Raw genomic sequence first — 22,109 nt, 5'->3', positions numbered from 1 at the left:
GAGTCTGCCAGAGGACAAGGTTAGGCTGACTTGTTATGAGGTAGCAGTGAAAAAAAAAGTAAGTTTCATTATGATTTATTAGAGTTTTTACTTTAAATTATGGGGAATCTAAGCTAGATACATCTCATAGTCTGTGGGTGGTTTGCAGTTTGAGAATTTGTACTTAAATGTAATATTTCAGTATAGCTTGTAATATTCTTTGTGCAGTGTTCAAATAATGGCAACAGCCACGACTCAGTTTTCCAATCACCAAGTCCCTCCCCATTTAAGGACTACATTTTGCACAGCACACTACTGGATTTTGTGGTGCTTGCAACATGTACACATCCTAGCAGTTAGAAATGTGGTGGGTGAAAGAGGGAGTGCATGTCTTCGGAAAATGTAGAAAATGGGAAGAACTTTGTGATTTAGAAATTAGCATAATGGACCTTGATAGCATTATGTCAGAAACAGGTGCATACCAACCGAGAGAGAGAGAGATGAGTAGCGTGATGAGGGCGAGAAAAACAAGTAGAATGTGAATGAAAATATAAAAGTAGGGAGTGTAGTAGGTTTGAAACATCGATAAGTTTTCAAAGCTGGTGTTGATTGGGAGGATGAATGTTGAGCAAGAGTAGGTAGCTTGCAGAGAAAGATAGATGCAATGAAAGAAGTGGATTGTATCAGGAACAAGTTGTCAAGCGTGAAAGAAGAGATTAGGTGACAAATAATGAATACAAAGTGAATCAGAGTAGGAGAGAGAGTTATGCGATTGATAGAAAGGGGGGGGGGATAGGAGAACCAGTGAAAGAGAGGGAATGAGAGAAAGGAGAGACAGTGCAGGAGCCAGGAATAGAGAGATGACAGATAAGAGGGGGAAGAAAGAAAGAAAAAGTGTTAGAGGAGAGAGAGAGGAATGCAAGTGAGCAAGGAAGAAAGAGTAGTAAGAGGTGTGATGTATGGAGACTCGATGATCTGTGGTATACAATAGAATGCCAGAGGAGTGTTTGCCTGGATGAAAGATAGTGTGACTATGGCAATTAAGCAAGGTGAAAGGGTGGACGAGATTATTGTGATAGTGGATGCAAGTGAATTGAAAGGCAGCGTAAATTGAATAGAAAGAGATCTCAGGTTCATGCTTGAGGTTGTACAGAAGAAGATAGAAAGGGGAGATATTGAGTGCGTTGCCCAGGTATGATAATGCAGAGCTGCGGAAAAGAGCATCAGTAATGATGTAATAGCCAGAATGTATCAAAAGAAAGGCTTGGATTACGTGGATGCTTGGAAAGCATTTGGGGACAGAAAGGAACTCCGTGTGAGAGATGGCTTGCATTTGAATGAGGAAGTACATAGACATCTAGAGAGAATTTTTTCTCTGAAAAGTCAGTGTATCAATTCAGGAAAACTAGAATTATCAGAGCAGATGGTAGCAGGGGAAATAGAAGGGGAAATACATTGGATAATGCTGAATCCAGTGAAGTCTGTTGGGGATAATGATAGGTATAGAAACAGTTACAATGCCATTATTCTTTATACTAATGCCTGGAATATCCAGAATAAAGGAATGAATTGGTGATGCTGATGGCATCAGCATGTCCAGAGATCATTGGGATCTCTGAGACATGATTTGATGGAACATGTATACTGACAGGAATAGAAGCAGCAGAGTATAGTATTTTTCGACAGGATAAGAAGAGCAAATATGGTGGTGTAATACTGCTCATGATAAGTGATGAGTTATGTCCTCTCAGAGTGGAGGATTTGGAGAGTAGTGGCACTAATTGTTTTGAAAGCATATGACATGAGGTAGAGATGGGCAGGACAGGCTATTTAGTAGAGTGTTGCTAAAAGCCAGGGAGCATAGATGGTGAAGAGCAGGAGATGATTAGGCATTTTAACTTGGTTAATGCAAAACAAATGAGTTTGTTATGGGAAATTTTAACTACAGCAGTATAAATTGGGAAGAGGAAAGTGCATGTAGTAGTGGTGGTAGTAAGAGTATGGAATTTCTGGAATTCTTGAAGAACAAATATCTTAGGCAATGTGTAGAAGGAACTCAAGTTTCAAGAGTTTTGGATTTGGTCATAGCATCAGAAGATCTGATTATAACTGAGATAGCATCTCTGTCCCCAGTTGGAGAGAATGACCATGTGATTTTGCCTTGGAAAATGAATAGACATGCAGGAGTATCAAAGAGAAAGGAATATATTTGTAATTATAAGGCAGGTGATTATAATAGTCTTAGATATTAGCTTGGGACAGTTCCATAGATGGAGGAATTGGAAGGACAAAATATCATCAGTGCTTGGGAACTTGTGAAAGAATATTTATTAGCAGCAGTAGCAAGCTGTATACTGCGATTGAAGAAGAGAACACAATTTGATGTAAAGTGGGAGACAAAGAATATCAAATGGGAACTGCAGGTTAAAAAGAGGTTATGGAAGAAATATAAGGAGAGTGATGGAAAGCAGATGCATGAAGAATATGAGACTCAGGCCAGGAGAGTGACTAGTTTGGTAAGGAAGGCAAATCTGGAATATGAGAAGAGATTGCTCTGAGATCCAAAAAAGGAAAAAACCCTGTGGAATTCTTTTGTTATGTGGCCAGTAGGAGGAGAAATGATTGTTGAAGAATGATGGATAAAAATGGGAATTAGGATGACTGATGTAGAGGACATCAGTGATGGAGGAGGTGAGAGAAGATGCACCTTGGACAGTGTTGTATGCAGATGACATTTTGCTGGGTGCAGATTCAAGAGAAGAAGTGGGAACTACACTGGAAAGATGGAGAAAAGTACTGGAAGAAAGAGGTATGAGACTGAGCAGAAATAAGACAGAGTATATGTGTTGCACAGTGGATGGCGGCCAGGAGACAGATCTGGAGCTAGAAGGAAATGTCATCAGAAAGGTGAGGGACTTTAGATACTTAGGTTCAACAGTGGAAGAAGATGGAGGAGCTGAGAAGGAGGTAGGATGCAGGAGCTGGAGGGAGATGTCTGGAGTGTTATGCGATAAGAGGGTGCCGATCAATCTGAAAGGCAAAATCTATAGGACAGTAGTGAGGCCAGCTATGACGTATGCTATGGAAACTGTGGCCCTGAGGAAAAATAACATCAGCAGGATGGAAGTAGCAGAGATGAGAATGCTTAGGTGGATGTGCAGTGTGATCAGAAAGGATTGTCTGAGAAATGACTATGTGAGTGGAACAGCGAAAGTTACGAACTTAGGAGCGAAGATACAGGAGGCAAGGTTGAGATGGTTTGGTCATGTGATGAGGAGGGAGGACGAATATGTGGGAAGAAGGGTATGAGAGAGGTATGAGACTGAGCAGAAGTAAGACAGAGTATATGTGTTGCACAGTGGGCGGCAGCCAGGAGATGGATGCGCATGGAAGGAGGAAGTATGGGCGGGCAAAGAAGAGATGGAGGGAGCTGGTAGAAGAGGACTTGAAGATGAAGAACTTGGATGTGGTGACAGGAGGATGTGGAGGAGACTCATCATCAACAGTGACCCCACTTAAGTGGGAGAAACTGCAGAAGAAGAAAATGTAAAGGACATCATGGAGTTGTTCAATGAACATTTTATTGGGATTTTATCCTGGAGAAGTAGGTTTTAATACTAGACGGATAGGGAAGGTTTGAGATTTAGAAGTACAAGAAGAGAGTGTGTTTCAAATACTGAGTACACAGGATGTGAATAAAACAATGTGATTGGATTGGATTTTGACACAGGTTTTGAGAGAACTTGCTAAAGAACAGCTCCATTGACCTGAATTTTATATGAGAGTCTGGCCATGGGAAAAGTATCCAAGGAGTGGGGGTGTAGTGCTGTTGCATGCTAGCAGGCTGGAAGTGTCAAACTATAGACTAGTTCGTATTTCATCAGTAGTTAAGATTTTGGAGAAATTAGGGAGGGATCATTTATAGTGTTGGGAAGATAAGGATAATGTTATCTGTTAGAGTTGGCATGGATTTTTTAAGGGGCACTCTTCTTTTAGTAATATGTTTGCCTTTTATAATAAAGTAACGAGAGATTGATGAGGAAAGGCATATTCTGCCATGATTTCTGGATTTTTCAAAAGCATTTGACAGGATACCACATAATAAGCTGTTTTTTTTTTTAAGTTGCAGCACATGAGTTTAGATTTCAGGTTAGTGAACTGTATTTGGGATTGTCTATCTGATAGGTTTCAGAGAGTTGTAGATATGGGGGCGGTATCAAGGAAGCAGAAGGTTACAAGTGGGATCCTTAGGGCTCAGTACTGGGACTTATATTGTTTAGCCTTTATATCAAAGATATTGTCAATGGATTGCAATGGGATATTCAGTTGTTTGCAGATGATGTGAAGCTGGGAAGGGTTATTAGTAATAGTGCAATAGCCCTGCAGGAGGATTTGAATAAACTGGATAGATGGGCAAATGAATGAAACGAATGGGAATTCGGTTTAATTCAGCTAAATGTAAAGTCTTGAACTTTGGAATACATTAACACTTTCATTGCCAAGCTGAAAATTGGAATCTCGCGTGGTGGCCAAATTTTTTTTATTTAGTTAGCGACGTCCACGCAATAACGCGTGATTGGCATTTTGGTGAGAACTCGCATCGCGTGATCACGCAATATTGTTCATTGCCAAGCTGAAAATTGGAATTTCGTGTGGTGGCCAAATTTTTTTTATTTTTTTATTTAGTTTGCGACATCCGCGCGATAACGCGTGATCGGCCGACCGGTGAGAACTCGCATCACGCGATATCGCGTGATTGGGCAATGAACATGTTAATGGGAGGCTACACACTTTGTTGGAAGAACTGTACTGGATAAAGTGGGAGGAGGCAGGGGATATAAGAGAATTGATATGGTAAAAAGTGTCTTAGAAGATAGAAATATAAGCTCTGATAATGTTGGAGTCTTGACAGGTCTTATATTTCTATCTTCTAAGGCACTTTTTACTATATCAATCCACCTATGTCTTGGTCTTCCTCCGGGTCTTTTTCCTGCCAACCTGGCAGAGAACACCTGTTTTGCTAATCTTTCCTCTCCCATTCTGTTTAAGTGGTCATACCACCTGAGATTAGCTCAGCTAAAGATCTATGCAAGTATACTTGAGAAACGGTTGAGAAGAATTGTGGAAGAACAAGCTGGATTCAGGCTAAATAGAGGCTGTCAGGATCAGATCTTCATTTTACGACAAATGTTGAGAAAGCATGGGAATATAACAGAGATCTGTATTTAAGTTTTGTCGATCTGGAAAAGGCATATGTCAAGGTACCAAGAGAGAAGCTATAAGGTTAGGTTAGGTTACGCTACAACAATACACTGCAATTATATGGTGTCAGTGGGGCATTATATCAAGCAATACTTAGTCTTTATTTGCATATGGATGCTAATAATGTCAAATTCTTTCCTAATATCCTCGTGTTTAATATGATATTACCATTGATGCCATCTGTTCATGTCCCTAATCTTTCTCAGGACTCTCATATCTGCAGTCTCTAGTCTTTGGTCAAGTGTTTTACTTCTAACCCAGCTCTCAGATCCATAAGTTAAAATTTCTTTGAACACTGTCTTGTATACAGCTAATTTAGTGTTTTGACTAATTTCTTTCTTATCCATATAAATTTAGTCAGTTCACTTCTTATCATACCAGCTTTGTTGATTCTATTGTCAATAGATAACAGAATCAACAAAGGTAAATTAAATATTTCCATATTTAATTTACCATCTTCACTAAAAATCGTGCCTAAGTAGCTGAAATGTTTTACTTGTTCTATAGGTTCTCCATTCACAATGCAGTTGATATTTTCAATGCTTCTGCCTATTTTCATTGTCTTTGTCTTGTTATTGCTCACCTTCATACCATATCTATTACAACAATTATTCAATTTAGTCAGGAAATCTTGCAGACTTGTAGCAGATTTATTTAGAAGTATAATGTCATCCACATAAAGCAAAGAGCTGACATTAACATCTCCTATATTGATATCAGATTTAATACCACTTTCCTTCATAATATGATCCATATGTGATGATTGATAGAACCCTGAAATACAGAGAACATATTGCAAATGTGGGGAAGGTAATCCAGAGGATTGCTGCAGTACGGAGAAGGAAGTCGACCTGCAGAGATAAGAGATGTCATGTTATGCTCAAATTTGGCCCCCAGGATTCGAAGGAAATAAATTAACCATGAAAAAAATGCAGAGCCAGATGAAAAAAGATATTAGGACTGTACAGTGTTAGTTTTGAGGATAGGCTGAGGAAATGGGAAATGTGGATTTCAGAATTTTGTAGATAGGGGTGGTGATAAGATTGAGACTTTTAAACTGTTGAGAGGTAGTTACAGGGTTGACACTGGGGAGTTCTTTCATTTGGTTGAACAGAGGGAAGCAGCAAGGACAAGAGGAATGTTTCTTTGCATGGAGGGTGGTTGAACTGTGGAATGGATGACCTCTTAGAGTGCTGAGAGCACAAATGGTCAGTGGGTTCAAGGAGTGATTCGATAGACTTTCTTTTTAAATATGTGATCCACACATGAAAGGCCAGAAGACCTATACCACATTAGTGCCATGTGTGGGCAAGAGAAATAGAAGAAAGGAGGAATCTATTCACATTTTGCTTTGAACAGTTAAGGGTTGTACACAGGATGAAGGAGGAGGCAGTGAAGTTGGTTCAGTGAGTTTCAAGATGTACTGTAAAAGGATTGGTTATCAGTGGCTCTTGTTTTAATGATTTTGGATGAGAGCTGAGGAATAATAGTGCCAATTCAGCAGAGCTCTGTCCATGAAAGTATCTGAAGAAGAGGCACAAGACAGAAACTAAACGTCTATGAGAGAGGAATCATTAATTGGCCATATTAATGATCTGGTTAGAATTGAGCAATTTTAGAGAGGATTTTGGTGCTCCACCCCAAATATAAGAGCAATATTCCATGGCTGGGCAGATTTAGGCTTTGTATAGAGTTAGCAGCTGTGAAGATGTGAAGTAGTGTCTTGTGCGAAAAAAGTACACCAAGTTTTTTGGCAGCTGTGGAAGCTTTAGTTGAAATATGGTTGTGCCAGGAAAGATCAGAGGTACAGGTCAGTCCAAGTAGAGAAATTTGATCGTGTTTGGATATCTCAGTAATACTGAGATATCCAAACACTTGATTCATAACATACCATAAGTATGTTATGGTATGTTATGAATCTCTCCCCTTCTTCCTTTTTGCTTCTTCCTGCAAAACTCTTTCATATCTTCTCTCATTGCATATTTGCACCTTTTAAATCATTTGTACTTGCCAAAACAACTAACTCTTGCTTCTCCTCTTTAGCTACTAATAGATAGCTTCACTGACATACTTGATCTTTCTCATCAAGCTATTGTGAGAAAGGGTATTGTATGGTGATTCTTATGGAATCGCAATATAACTCTCTCTCTCTCTCACTCCACCTTCCTTATTCTCAGTTACTCTCTATTTCATTCACTTTCATACCTCCTTCTTGCTGTGCCACATGTCAAATTATTATTTTACGGCATCTCAATGGAGTCTGTAGACTCATCGGGGGAGCCAAAATAACCATTATATACAAATATCCTATCATACCTTTCCTTGAATCCATTCACCATCAGGGAACTCGCAGTGAATTTTGGCAATCCACTTCACTTACCATTCTTCACGCAAAATATCTGGTCCCTACACCCCTGCTAACCACACTTGCACAACTTCCATGGATGGCCCCCTAGTTCTCTATTTGTCATATATTGAAAAATTTCACTTGCATAAATTTTATAAAACTCCTTTAATATCTTAAAAGTTTCTATCATGTCCTCCTCTTTTCTGGCTATCAACTAAACTCTGTAACCGACAAAACTTTCATCCTATACTCATAGGGAGTATTCCACAGACCTGTCACCATCTTGGTCACTCGTCCCTGAATCCTCTCTAACAAAATGTTTTCCAGGTCACTCATGTTCACATATTGTCCTCTGAAGAACTCTGTTTAAATATGCTATGTCTTTCCTCAGTGTGACCCCATCATTTGTTTTACTTTAAAATGCTCCTTTTATACTCTCATATTTTGTCTGCTGTCACTTACTCCAACTATATTATATGTCACTATATGTCAACTATATGTCACTTACTCCAACTTTTTGGCCTGGTTGTCTGAGTGGATAGCGTATCTGCTCTCCAGCCAAAAGGCTGCTGGTTCGAATTCCGCCATGGGCATGGATGTTTGTGATTGTCTGTGGAAATAACAGTGGTGGTCAGTTGGTGATTGAATGATGGAGACGGAGTTGTAGAGCAGGTGCCCTCCCTCCCTCGATGAGTCCTTGGCTCCTTGGAGGTGTCAAATAATAATAATATTCTTTACAACACTTATTTTCACACCTTACATCATTAGAATTCATTACTTCATTCTCCTGCCTTGGATACATCTCATGTTTCTTACTCACTCATAAAACATTTCCAACTCCCTCTCATACCAAAAGTCATTCAGCCTTGGCAGCTAGTACATTGAGCAAATGCTATGTACACAAATCCCTCGCATGTTAAACTCTTTGAAGGATGTTTGGCCACCGTTGTTCTTGTTTACATTAATGTTATATAAAAGCACATTTTAAACAATATACACATGACCAAACTCAAAAAACAAACACAATTGCATATAAAACAAGTGATATTGTGAATATTTTCTGAAATAAAATCACTTTATTATTATTATTACTTGACACCTCTAAGGAGTCCAAAGACTCATCGAGGGAGGGCACTTACTCTACAAATCTGTCACCACCACTTAACCCACCAACTACAGCAAACTGCAAATACCATCATCACCAATGCCACCACCAGTATTTATTGTCTGTAAATTGTGTGTGTTCTCAAAGCCGATTTGTCCATATGTAGAATGAAAAACCCAAGTTTTAGGAGAAGAAAACTCTGCTACCTCCATATGAGATCGGCTAACTCACCTTCAATTGAAAAAAACCTATAAAGATTCATCGAGAATCAAAGCATTTTCCAATTTTTATTTTAACCTTAACTTTACTGTATGATATGCTCCCTGTAATATTTCACTAACTGCCTTAATAGATTACTTATTATAAGAGATTATTATTACTTATTCTTAAAATATTCTCTTTATAAATGAATAAATGTTTTAAGATTTCATCTTGCATGGGTTTATAAAATTATAAAAGTATTATTTTAAGGTACTCATACCCATGATAAGAGGTACCTGCTTAATTTAGGCTGTGTTTACTGTTTCTTTTAACATAGTAAATTCTTCTTTTGAAGATTATTTTTTATTTATTATCTTTATTATTATTTTATTTTACTTTTTTAAATTTAGGATGGCAAACTTGTTTGAACAATATGAACAAGCTGCAGCTTCTGCAACTGGTTACCAAAGTGGAAGATCCACTGTACCAGAGTTGGTAGGCAATTTTTTAATTAGCCTTTAGAAACTGAAATCCATAAAATTTGCTTGCTTACAATAAAATATTGTGTAAATAATATTTAGTCAGCAAAGCATATTTGATATAGATATACATAGCTAGTAAATCTACTAAATGCTAAATATTTTAATTATTATTTATTATTTTTTTTTAAGTATGACCTTGATAAGACCTCACTTGGACTATTTTGCGCAGGTCTGGTCTCCTGGTTTCCGATGTGATTCTGATATATTGGAGAGAGTACAAAGGCGAGTGTTAAAAATGATATCAGGATTGTGGAATACTGATTATGAAGACAGGTTTTGAATTTGTAGATTGCAGACACTAGCAAATAGGAGAAAGAGGGGTGATGTGATTGAGACTTACAAACTGCTGAAAGGGTCATACAGATTTCAATTGATGGGATTTTTCAATTTATGGAGGGTGGGGAAAGGACGAGAGGGCATCTTTGGAAGCTGAGAATGAAGGCTGCCAAGAAGGGTGTAAGGGCCAGATTTTTCTCTCAGAGGGTGGTGCATGATTGGAATGGATTGCTATTAGATGTTGTGAGTGCAAGCAGTGTAATTGAATTCAAGAATAAGTATGATAGCTGGTGTGTATAGTATGTGGTCTCCCTCGATGAGTCTCTGACTCCCTGGAGGTCTCTCTTAGTAATAATAATATATTAATGTGGAGATATATATACCTGAACATCCATGAAAAGAGAATGGTTTTATGGAATCTTCTGAATTACCAAAGGGGATATTTGGTATAGAACTTAAAATAGGCAAAAAATTAGTATAAAAGCAAAAACATAATATGGGAAGTGAAACAAAAATGTATAAAATATGTAATAAGGATAAAATATGTAATAATAGCAATAAAATATGTAAGAAAATGAAATAAAATGTGAATGTAAACCAATTAAACATTACATTTTTTATATATGAATACAAGAATGGCTAAACAAAAAAAAATAAAAATAACCTATAATATAAAAGACAAGGCAGTGTGCTGGCTGTTTTGGGTAATTCATCAGATTAGAAGAGCTGGTGACAAAGCTAGTTTATGAGGTGGTTGTGAAGTTTATAAGGTAACAAAATATTAGGTGGGATTTTATTAGTTTGAGAGTTAAAGGAGAGTAACTTGTAAGGAGTAGCTTAGTATTCACTAAACATGAAGATAAACTTCTAGGATGGCAGCCAGGTTCAAGTTAAGTTGACAAATTTCAAAATAGAAATTGGACAAGATTTATATGTCCTGTATGCCAGTTACTGGCCTGGTTTGCTGAGTGGTTAGCATATCTGCTCTCCAGCCAACAGACTGTGGGTTCGAATCCTGCCATGTGAATGGATGTTTGTAGATATCTTTAGATGGGAGATGAATTTCATTGCCTAGTGTGAGACCACTGTCCTGCTTATTTGAGGGCTGAAGGCTTGAAAAAGTTTCATGTTTGCTCTCTGAACCTGGTAAAAAATAAAGAAAAATGCAAAAAATATATATAAAAGACAAAAAAAACTAGAAAAAAAATCCTTAATCTGCCTATGATATGAATATACTATAAGAGAGTATCACAAATAAACCTTTCATGAATAGGAGCCACATAAAAAAATGTGCTTATCACCTAGAAGGCTCTACTAATGAAGTGGTTTTTTAGTTCATTAGAGAAGGCAGCTGACATCAAGAAGAAAAAAGAAATGCTGGTTTCATGTTGGAGATCGAAACAGCAGCAAACGTTGTGAGTGAATGAATGAATGCTAGACATATAAAATATTTTCAGTGGTTTAGGATATAAGAGGAGATGTGGATTTGAAATAGAAAATGGTCATTTTGTTTTGAACAGGATAAAAATCAGTATTACATTGAAAAGAATCATTGTCGAGCAGCTTTCTGAGGTGAACTATACTCAAGTATACAAAATGAAGGTATTTGAAAACAAAAACTAAAAACCAATTCTTAGAGACTGACAAAATCTGAAAAAAACATTAATTTAGACAGGGAGGCATGTGGCATAGTTGTTTGCAAAAGATAGAAAATCAGAACTTCATAGTGACTTAGAAGTTAGCAGTTGAAAAGGTAAGAGTCCTAGAAAAGAAAGTCATATTGATTTCCTCCAAGAAATGCACTTAGAGAACAAGGTAAAATGTGATAAAGCTAAAGTATATGTAAACATAGCTAAACAAAAGTTATGGGAAGACATTAAAAATATGTAAGATAAATGTCATGAAGGTAGCTAAATGTTCTCCTGTCATCATTCTTCTCTTCCAAGTCTTGCATAGATTACCAAGACAAATTACCACAAACTATGCCAAAACAATACACTGCATGTCTCTTTGGTTGTCTGATAGACAGAATGGCATCAGAAGAATGTTGAACAGCCTAAATACCAAAAATGACTTCTGCCCTGATGGTATCACCTCCAGTTATACTTAAGAGATGTGCTTCTGAACTAATTTTTGTCCATTATCATCTCTGCATTATTATACTCAGCTAATATCCATCCCATAGCATGGAAGCAAGCCCATATTTAATTCTGAGAGAGAGAGAGAAAGAGTAAATTCTGCATTAAATCATCCACCTATTACTTTTGCCCCAGTACTTTTTCAAGTAATCAACATTTAACTTCTTCACCTGTAGACGTGCCATCTGATCAGTTTCCACCAGTATAGATTATGCAGCATAAGATCCATAGCAGATTTAGCCTTCTTCAACCACCTTGGACACATGCCATAGAAAAGTTTGGAAAAAATCTGTACTGTTGCACTTAATTTCCAAGGCATTTGATAGGATCTGGTATAAAGGACTTTGCAGAAGATTGCTATCTTATTGTCTACCTTCTGTCCTTTGTAAGTGATTTCAATTTTCTCTTAGGGCTGTTTGTAGTGTTATCCCTGACCTCACCTTACTACATGATCTTCAATCCTGCTCATAGTTTTGCTGATGCATTCTCCATTCCTTTTAATCATACGACAAATCTTGCAATGTTCAAACATCCTGAGTTTTAAGATTTTCTGCATAATGTCCTAAATATATATATAAAAAAAGCTAAGTTTTTTTTTTGTACATTTAGTCACCCTCAGTGCAAAACCAATGTCATTTTTAATCTGAAGTTCTTCTCCATTACCTTTTGATAACTCTGCTTAGCAAAGACCATATCTCTCTTCTTTGATTGAATTATCCCTTAGCCTTTTTGACACCAATACATCACTTCTGAAGTATCCATAGCCACCAAAAAACTTGATATCCCTTTTATGCTTAAGACATTTCTTTGCATCTGTCCACCATCAGCTACTGATTATTTACAAATCCTATATCCACCAAACTTTAGAATACCACTCGCATTTGAGGTGGTACACTTGACCAGAAACCTCTGTGAAAATTCTTGATGCTGTCCAAAAGAGGGCAGTTTAGCTAACTGATGACATCCCTCCTCTCTCTCTCTGTTTTCTTCAGGAGAAGAAACAGGAGTACTGAGTGATGGTATTCACCTGCTTTACAACAATGCTCCAGTCCATACGGCTATTGTTGTGAACACTGTAGTGAAGGACTGTGGCTTCCAGGAGATTGACACCTACCTTACTGCCCAGACTATTTTTTTCAAGGGCATAGAAATGTTAATGATTCGAAGATGTGAAAAGTGTGTTGAAGTAAAGGGAGATTATATTGAAAAATGACAGTTGTTTTCTTTCTATCACCTCTAAAAGTTAATCTGCCCAGAAACATATGGAACCACCCTCGTATGTCCATTTGCCCATCATATTCACTCCATACATCAATAAACTGCACACCATTCCTCCTGCACAATCTTCTCATGGACTCAGTAACAATCATAGTCCCTCTTCTCAGCTCTGTCCTATCATACTGAGGCAGCAGAGTCATAGTTTTTACTTCCTTACTCTTCATTTTTGCTTCTTGCAACAACTCTTTCATATCATCTCTCATTGCACATTTCTCTTCTTTCAAATTATTTGCTCCTACCCTAACAATTCTGTCTTTTACTTATCTCTTCTGCAAACTAACAGCTTCAACAACATCCTTGATTTTTGCAGCTGAGAAACATGCTTTCATCACTTGCTCATTAAGTATACCTCTTATTATTGAATATCCATAAAATGCTGCATCCTTATTTGCAATTTCTCATCCTTTGATACTTTTTGCATTTCAAAGTTGCATTTCCTTTCATTCTCCCACCTGCTGTACTACACGGCAATTGTTTCTCCATTTGTTCTAGTTCCTATTTTGTCCTGTGAAGGATGCAACATAAAATGTTATTTCACTCCTTACTTCATCGTCACTTCATCAACCACTTTCACACTTTCTTTCCAAGCACTTATCATTCACTATTTCTGCATTTGCCAGTTCACTTTTGTTATCTTTTCTTACATAGTTAACATTCATCAATTTGTTATCCCACTTTCTACACAACTCGCATTTCTAGCACTGACACACAAAACATTTACGACAAATTCTCTCGCCATTCACACTTTTGTACCGCAATCCATTCACTCTTGGTAACGCACATATAGAATATAAACTACATCATACAAGATATCCCATGCTAAACTCAGCTGCCATTTTCCTTGTACACATCAATGCCATGTGTTAAAACACTTTTAAAAGATTGTTAAATGAAACAAGCCATGATAGAACAGTGCAGAAAATATTCAGGAAGAATGCAGCCAGGAGAATATTTCACTATTTGTGGTAGAAAAACCATTAGAAACCTGAAATGTGGAAGGCTCCTGGAATAAATGATATTTCACTAGAAATGCTTGAATATGAAGTTTTCATGTTTTATAGTGGTTGTATTGCATAATTCAGGAGGTAGAATTCCAAATGACAGGAGTGGATCCATGATAATATCCAATCACAGAAAAGTAAAAAACAGTGTGAGAATTACAAATGTACACAGAAAATATTTTTATTATGGAGGCCTCCATGTAGTGAAGAGACTCATCGCAGGAGGACCTTCCTAGGAAACACAGTCTATCATTCCACTCCTTGAACTCATTGACCATTCTTGCTCTCACCACTATCAGGCAATGCATTTCACAGTTCCACCACTCTCCATGCAAAGAAACCACTCCTCGCCCTCTTGCTCACAGATTCCTCTTGTACTTTCCAGGGATGGCCCCAAGTCATCACTCCTTCCGGCTGCTCCACCCTGTAACTGCCTCTCAACAGTTTAAAAGTCTCTATCATATCACCTCTCCTTCTTCTATCCACCAAACTCTGCAGTCTACATTCCCTCAGCCGATCCTCATAATTAACATTGTACAGTCCTGAAATCATCTTTGTTATCCACCTCTGCATTCTCTCCACAGTTAATTTAACCCTATTCAAATTCTGGGGACCAAATTTGAGAACAGTAGTCTAAGTGTGGTCTGATCAGGATATTATTCAATGGAATGGGAACTCTTCAATCTCTGCAGATCAGCGTCCTTCTCAGTATTGCAGAAATCCCCTGGGTTACCTTCATCACCTTCAAATACAGCTCCTCCAATTGAGTATGCAACCTCCCATCAATGTATCCCAAACTTCAAGACTCATTTTGCTGCATCTGTCTAGTTTATTCAAATCCTCTTGCAGGGCCACTACATCTGCACTATTACTAATAACCGTTCCAAGTTTAACATCATCTGCAAACAACTGAATATCCCCTCGCAATCCATTGACAATGTCATTGATATAAAGGTTAAACAATCCAGGTTCCACTACTGAGCCCTGTGGAACCCCACTTGTAACCTTCTGCTTCCTTGATATTGTTCCACCATACACAACTCTCTGATACCTATCAGACAGCCAATCCTGAATCCAGTTGACTAACCTGACATCTAAACCCATGCACTGTAACTTAAATATCAGCCTGTCAAATGCCTTTGCAAAATCCAAAAATATTGCAGTATATGCCTTTCTCTCATCAATTGCTCTTGTCACTTTACTATAAAAGGCAATCATATTACTTAAGCAAGATCGCCCCTTAACAAATCCATGTTGATTCGCACAGATAACATTAACCTCATCTGCCCACCACTGTATATAGTCCCTCACTAATTTCTCCAAGACCTTAACAACTACTGATGACACACAAACTGGCTTATAATTAGACACTTTCAGTCTGCTACCACCCTTATGCAATGGAACTATCTTACCTTCTTTCCATTCCTTGAGTACCTTTCCCATAGCCAGCCTTTCATTGAAAAGCCAGGTCAAAGGAGCCTGTCAGTTCTTTAGCTCATTCTCTCAAAACCCGTGGTGAAATACCATCCAGTCCCACTGCTTTACTGGCATCCAATTTACATCAAATTGTATCCGCTTCTTCATTCGTGGAATACAGCTTACTATTGCTGCTAACAAATTTTCCAAGCACTAATGATATCGTGGCTTTCCAGTTCTGCTCTCCATGGAATTGCCCCAAGTTGATATCTAAGACTATTATAATCAACCCGTCTTATAATTTCACATATGTTCCCTTTTCTTTGATACTCCTGCATGTCTTTTTATCTTCCACGTCAAAACCACATGGTCACTCTCTCTCTCTCTCTCTCCAACTGGGGGAGAGTTGTCATCTCAGTTATTATCTGCTCTTCTGGTGCTGTGACCAAATCCAAATTCCTGAACCTCTTGTTCCCTCTATTGCATGTTGCCTAAGACATTTATCCCTCAAGAATTCTAGAAATTCCATTCACTTATTGCTACATGCATTTTCCTCTTCCCAGCTTATACTGCTGTAGTTAAAATCTCCCATAACAATCATTCTTCTTGCACTTGCCAAGCTCAACTGCCTAAACATCTCCTGCTCCCCACCCTCTGTACTCCTTGGCTTGTATCAACAAAACCATCCCACTAAATATCCTGTCTTGCTCACCTGTACCTCATACCATATGCTTTCAAAACTATTAGTGTTACTGCCTTCCAAAGCAGTAACACTTAGAAGACATAAGTCATCACTTATCATAAGTAGTACTGCACCGCAATGTTTTCCCCTCCTATCCTGCCGAAAAATGCTGTACCCTGCTACTTCTATTCCAGTTACTATATCATCTTCCGTCAACCACATCTCAGGGATCCCAGTAATCTTTGACCAGGCTGACATTATCAGCGCTACCATTCATCTTCTTTATTCCGGATACTCCTGGTATTAGCATAAAGCATAAAAATGTCACTGCTTCTATACTTATCATTATTTCCTCCAGATACCACTGGCCTCAGTGTTACCTGATGTCGTCACACTTTCCCCAAGCACCCATTCCCACAAGAGCTACCCCTGCTATCATCCACCCTGGGAATTCTAGTTTCCCTGCATTGACACACCGACTCATTCAGTAAACAGCAATCTCTCTCCAGATGTCTGTATCCTTCCTCATTCAAATACAAGCGGTCTCTCGCATACAATTCCTTTCTGTCTTCAAATGCCCTCCAAGCATCCACATATTCCAATCCTCTCTTCTGTCACATTATGGCTATTATGCTATTCATTATAACTGCTCTTCTGTTAAACTTCTCATTATCATACCTGGGTAACACACACATAATCTTTCCTCTCTGCATTTTCTTTTGTACAACCTCGAGCATGAATCTCAGATCTCTTGCCACTCGATTTACACTGCCTCTGAAGTCATTCATGCCCACCATCACAATAATTTCGTCCACCCTTTCACCCTACTTAATTGCCGTAGTCACACTTTCTATCGTTTCTCCAGACAAACACTCCTCTGGTATCCTGTCTTGCATGCCATGGTCATCGAGTCTCCATATATCACACCTCCTACCACTCTGTTCCTTGATTGCTCACCTGCATCCCTCACTCTCTCGGTGTTCCCCTACTTACCTGGCATCACTCTATTCCTTGTTCCAGCTCCCTTGCATTCTTCTCACTTTCTCTCTCTCTGTTTCCATTCTCTCCTCTTCTATCATTCCCATATAACTCTCTCTCTCATTCCTTCTCTTCTACTGCTCCTATTCTCTACTCTTCTATCATTCCCATACCTCTCTCATTCCCTCTCTTCTACCATTCCCATAACTCTCTCTCTCTCTCTCTCTTGCTCCTCCTCTGATTCACCTTGCATTCATCTCTTCCATTCGCCTACTCTCATCTTTCATGCTTCTCATCTTATTCCCCAGACATTCCACCTCTTCTTTCAACTCGTCTATCTCTTTCTCTCTCTGCAAGTTAGTTACTCTTACTCGCCATTCATCCTCCCAGTCAAGACCATCTTTGAAAACTTCACAATCATTCAAGTCTTCCACACTCCCCACTCTTATTTTTTTCATTCATATTTCACTCGTTATTCTCACCTATCACACTACTTGTCTCTCGAGATTCTCCTACTCCTGATGCAACGAGGTTGGATATCGTAACATCTAACTCACTGAATTCCTCCCATTGTCCACATTTTACTCATATATGCCCTCTACTTCTCTCACCTGCCACATATCCATCTGCTGAGATGCACATGCCACAAAATCTACATAGAAATATTCATATAACAAAAATTCATGGAAATATAGTCTATTAGATGCAAATGAGCCAAGTTGGTCTGTTCTCTGCTATCTGATGTTTACCATTGAGCACAAAACAACAACTTTGCTCACTTTCATCTAATAGACTATATTTCCATGAGTTTTTGTTATATGAATATTTCTGTGCATATTTTCCTATTCGTAAATGATGATGATGATGAGAATTACAGAGGATCTTTGCTATTGATACTTGAAGAGGCTAAGAAAAATTGCCAAAGAGAAATTTGGAGAAGGACAAGATGGATTCAGTTCAAATATGAATTGTTTAAGTTGGCAGTTAGAATTTAAAGTGGTAACAGGGAAATAGGAAGAAGTTTCATGTGAAATCAGATGCAAGACCAAAGGAAAGAAGTAGCATTAAACTTTATCAACATTGGATTAATGTTGATCTTAGCTGTTTCATTTATGCACATATTATACTCCTAAATAAATCCAGTGCAAGTTAAAGATTCCTTAAATAAGTTGAATAACTACTGTAACAAATTCACATGAAAATCAGCACTTAAACTATGAAAATGAATGGAGAACCTATAGAATAAGTAAAATATTTCAGCTATTTTTCATGAAGATGGCAAATTAAATATGGAAATAGACAATGGAATATGTAAAGCTCTTATTAGTTTGTTGAATAAATTTATATGGAAAAAGAGAGAGAGAGAGAAAGAAAGAAATCAGTCAAAACACCAAAGTAACTATGTGAGACACATATGTAAGCGTTTCAAACCACTTGTAACTTATAGATTGTTGTCAGAGACTAGAGATAGTATTCAAAAAGGAGAAAAGGAAGGAGTGGCATAATGATATTAAAAATAAAGATATTAGGAAGGAATGTGATATTGTTAGCATCAAGGATGTGTGAGCAGAGCTAATCTCAGGTGAAATTGATGGTAAATTATGGTGACTTAAAAAATAGGGAAAAAAGATTAATTGAACATTTGTCTGATGCCAAGAAAAAAAAGACACAAAGAAGACGAAGATCTAGTTGGATAGATGGAAGTATCTTAGATAAATATATGATCTGTCAGTATTGGAGTCCTGATAAATAACAGTTATTTAGAATAAAAATTTTGATAGGAAGTGAATAATAATTCACTTTCCATGTAGGACTGCATAGTATGCTCCTTGAGGTTGCATATCAGAAATTTGATGTGATTTTTGTTAGCAGTAAGATTAACAGGGCTGTCACAGGAAAATGAGAAATCAGATTTGTATAAGTAGGTATAGAAATTTTTATAGTTTGTGTAGCATAAGGTCTCCCAAATGAGAAAGAGGAGTTGCAGTGTACTGTTTAATTTTTTAGTCAAATGAAGAAAGTTGTTCATATACAGCTAATTTACATATACGGCTAATTTTAAAGCTTCAAGATAAATATTAATGGAATTGGAGAGTATAAAAAGAGGACACAAACAGCAATTTCAGAATATGAAGCTTCACAGTTTTCTGATCTCTTTCTAATTAAAATTCAAAGTGACTACATTAGAATTTTTATTTCCATTGTAACACAAATCAAATTTGTGTTACAATATAACACAAATTTGATTTGTGTTACATTGTATATCTCATAAAATGGAATATTTATCAGATCCTCTAAGTTTGCTTCTCAGTAGATATGTTACTATAGCAGGAGATAATTAATTTTTTTTTTCCTCTAGACAACTGCAGGTTTTATCAATGCTACTTTGGAAGATGACATTCCTATTTTTAATAAATCAAGAATGAATATTACGTAAGTATATAGTTATTAATACTCTGCAACCTAATAGCTGTGAAAATGAAAATAAGTACAAAATAAAAACTTAGTTATAACGAGTACCAGAGGACTGACAAAAGTTCCTAGTTATAACCATTACTCACTATATCAGTGATGAGTTAAATTTATCTCCCTTTTTTTTTAAATTCTCAATAACTTGATAAAAATAGATTAAAAAGACCCAGAGAAGTATTAGAGAGAAAATTAATATAATTACATATCTAGATATTATTTGTATCAATATGCTTGTATAAACTACAGTACACTTAATAAAACACAATTTATTTGTCCACAAATTTTAAACCACACACTTAATACTAAACACAGTTTATTTCTTAGTAATTAAAAACAATACTGATTAATAAACATGATTTCAATTAGTCTTTTTTAGAAATCAACATAACATTGTGATGTCGGTTTTTAAATTGTTTAGCAAATTTATCCACTTGAGCTTTCAAGATCGGATTGTCTGTTGAGAATCCAGAACTTCTTTGTGTAGTGAACCATTGAAGAAGTGCTTCATCTACGTTTGTAAGCTTGCACTTTCTAAATTTTTATGTTGTTTTCCAGTAATGATATATGAACATTATTCTTCCACAGTGTCGATACTGTTGAAGAGGATAACATTTTTCATACCATGTTCTAATTTATGAATAATTTTGACTTTTTTGAGAACCGAGAGAGACTTTCTTTTAGTAGATATTTTCTGACAGAAGAGTTCATTTTAACTGATTTTATAGTTGTGATAGTGTTTTGGTAAAGTGAGGGAGGAGGGCTGGAGACTAGGCACTAGAGAGGTAGGTAGAGTGAGGATGGTTCCCAAGAGCGAGATTATGTTATAAACCAGCTTGTAATTCGATGCTAAATCACTCTTTCATGTGATATAAAACATATCACATTAAGCAGTGAAAGAATACAACAGATTAAAATTAAAATAAACAATAAATATGTGAAAGTAAGTGTTGATATTGTTGCATTCTATATCATAATGCATGTCTTAGCCAACAGTTTGTAAATGTAAGATTAATGATAAAGGAAGACCAAACTAGGTGTCGGATGATGCCCTGGTTCTTAATGCACTAAGTAGTAGTGTGCATCATTTTGGAAGCCACTTTAAATTTCTTCTCAGTTATTCTCATTGTAAGGAATTTCTGTTTTTGACAAAGTGCTGGATGGTCTTCATCTGGCTGTATGAACAACTAAACCAGATTTGTTTTCTTTTCTTTTTAACATCAAAAATGCAAATCTCTAGAATGTTAGACCCCAATTTCTGGGAAGGGAGGGGTAAAATAATTTATTTTTCATCTTTGCTTTACTGTGAAGTCATTTTAGTGAATAATTTTCAGATTCCAAATGTGCATAAATTTCTTGTATATTGAAAACAATTCTTAGGTCCATACTTTTTCATCTTGAGTATTTTGAGTTGAATGTTTTATTTGAGCATCATAATTATTCATGGTGACTTCTTCCATTTCAGCTTGACTGATTCCATAACTCATTTAGTTGCAAGCAACAATCACTTAGCCATTGCCATGAGATCCAAAATAGTGCGAATTGATCTTCAACGTCCAGATATACATGATGGTAAGTAACTCAGAAGCTTTCATAAATAAAAGTAACAGACAAGTGTAATCTGTCTTTATTTTTTAATCAGGTCTCTGTATTTAAAGATTATTTATTTTTTGTAAATCTTGTACAAACTCCATCTAGAAGAGGAAACCCAACATCACAAGAACTGAAGGTAGGAACCATCAATATAAGGAGTATTAATGGAAAGGAATTTTATATGTGTGTATATATATACAGCAATCCCTCGATTAATGCACCTAATGCGTGTGTTTTTTAAAACAGGCGCATTAATCGAAAATGCCTGACATCAAATTCCTGACGTGTACCCTCAAGGGGTGTACAGTACTACATGAAAATTTACATCATTACTAACTTCCTATCTACAATTTTCCTCCAAATTAATTTGTTACCTGTCAAGATATCATTATCAGATCTTATATTTCTACCTTCTAAGGCACTTTTTACCGTATCAATCCACCTATATCTTGCTCTTCCTCTGGGTCTTTTTCCTGCCAACATGGCAGAGAACACCTGTTTTGCTAATCTTTGCTCTCCCATTCTGTTTAAGTGACCATACCACTTGAGATTAACTCTGCTAACACATTCCTGAATGCAAATGATGTCAAATTCTTTCCTAATATCCTCGTTTTTAATATGATATTGCCATTGATACCATCTGTTCATGCCCCTAATCTTTCTCAGGCCTCTCATATTTGCGGCCTCTAGTCGTTGGTCAAGTGTTTTACTTCTAACCCAGCTCTCAGATCCATAAGTTAAAATTGGTTTCAACACTCTTTTATGCACCTGATTTAGTGTTTTGACTGATTTCTCTCTTATTCCGTATAAATTTATTCAGTTGACTTCCAGCTTTGTAGATT

At 37.0% G+C, this 22,109-nt stretch overlaps 1 protein-coding gene across 2 annotated transcripts in view; it reads left to right on the top strand.

The window, feature by feature from the left end:
• Window positions 1-22,109, top strand: part of dor (vacuolar protein sorting-associated protein 18 dor) — a 201,594-nt gene that overhangs the window by 13,833 nt on the left and 165,652 nt on the right. For both annotated transcript variants that reach the window (XM_090390559.1, XM_090390558.1), the window contains 3 exons: window positions 9,305-9,389; window positions 19,565-19,638; window positions 21,140-21,246. In XM_090390559.1, the coding sequence (XP_090246685.1) occupies window positions 9,306-9,389; window positions 19,565-19,638; window positions 21,140-21,246 (265 nt within the window). In that variant the 5' untranslated portion in view covers window position 9,305. The remainder of the gene's footprint in view (window positions 1-9,304; window positions 9,390-19,564; window positions 19,639-21,139; window positions 21,247-22,109) is intronic.

This window comes from Typopeltis vanoorti, chromosome 3, assembly GCF_054136105.1.
Source record: "Typopeltis vanoorti isolate ZY-2024b chromosome 3, IOZ_Tvanoo_1.0, whole genome shotgun sequence".
NCBI lineage: Eukaryota > Metazoa > Arthropoda > Arachnida > Uropygi > Thelyphonidae > Typopeltis > Typopeltis vanoorti.
This window is presented reverse-complemented; position numbering and strand designations above follow the sequence as displayed.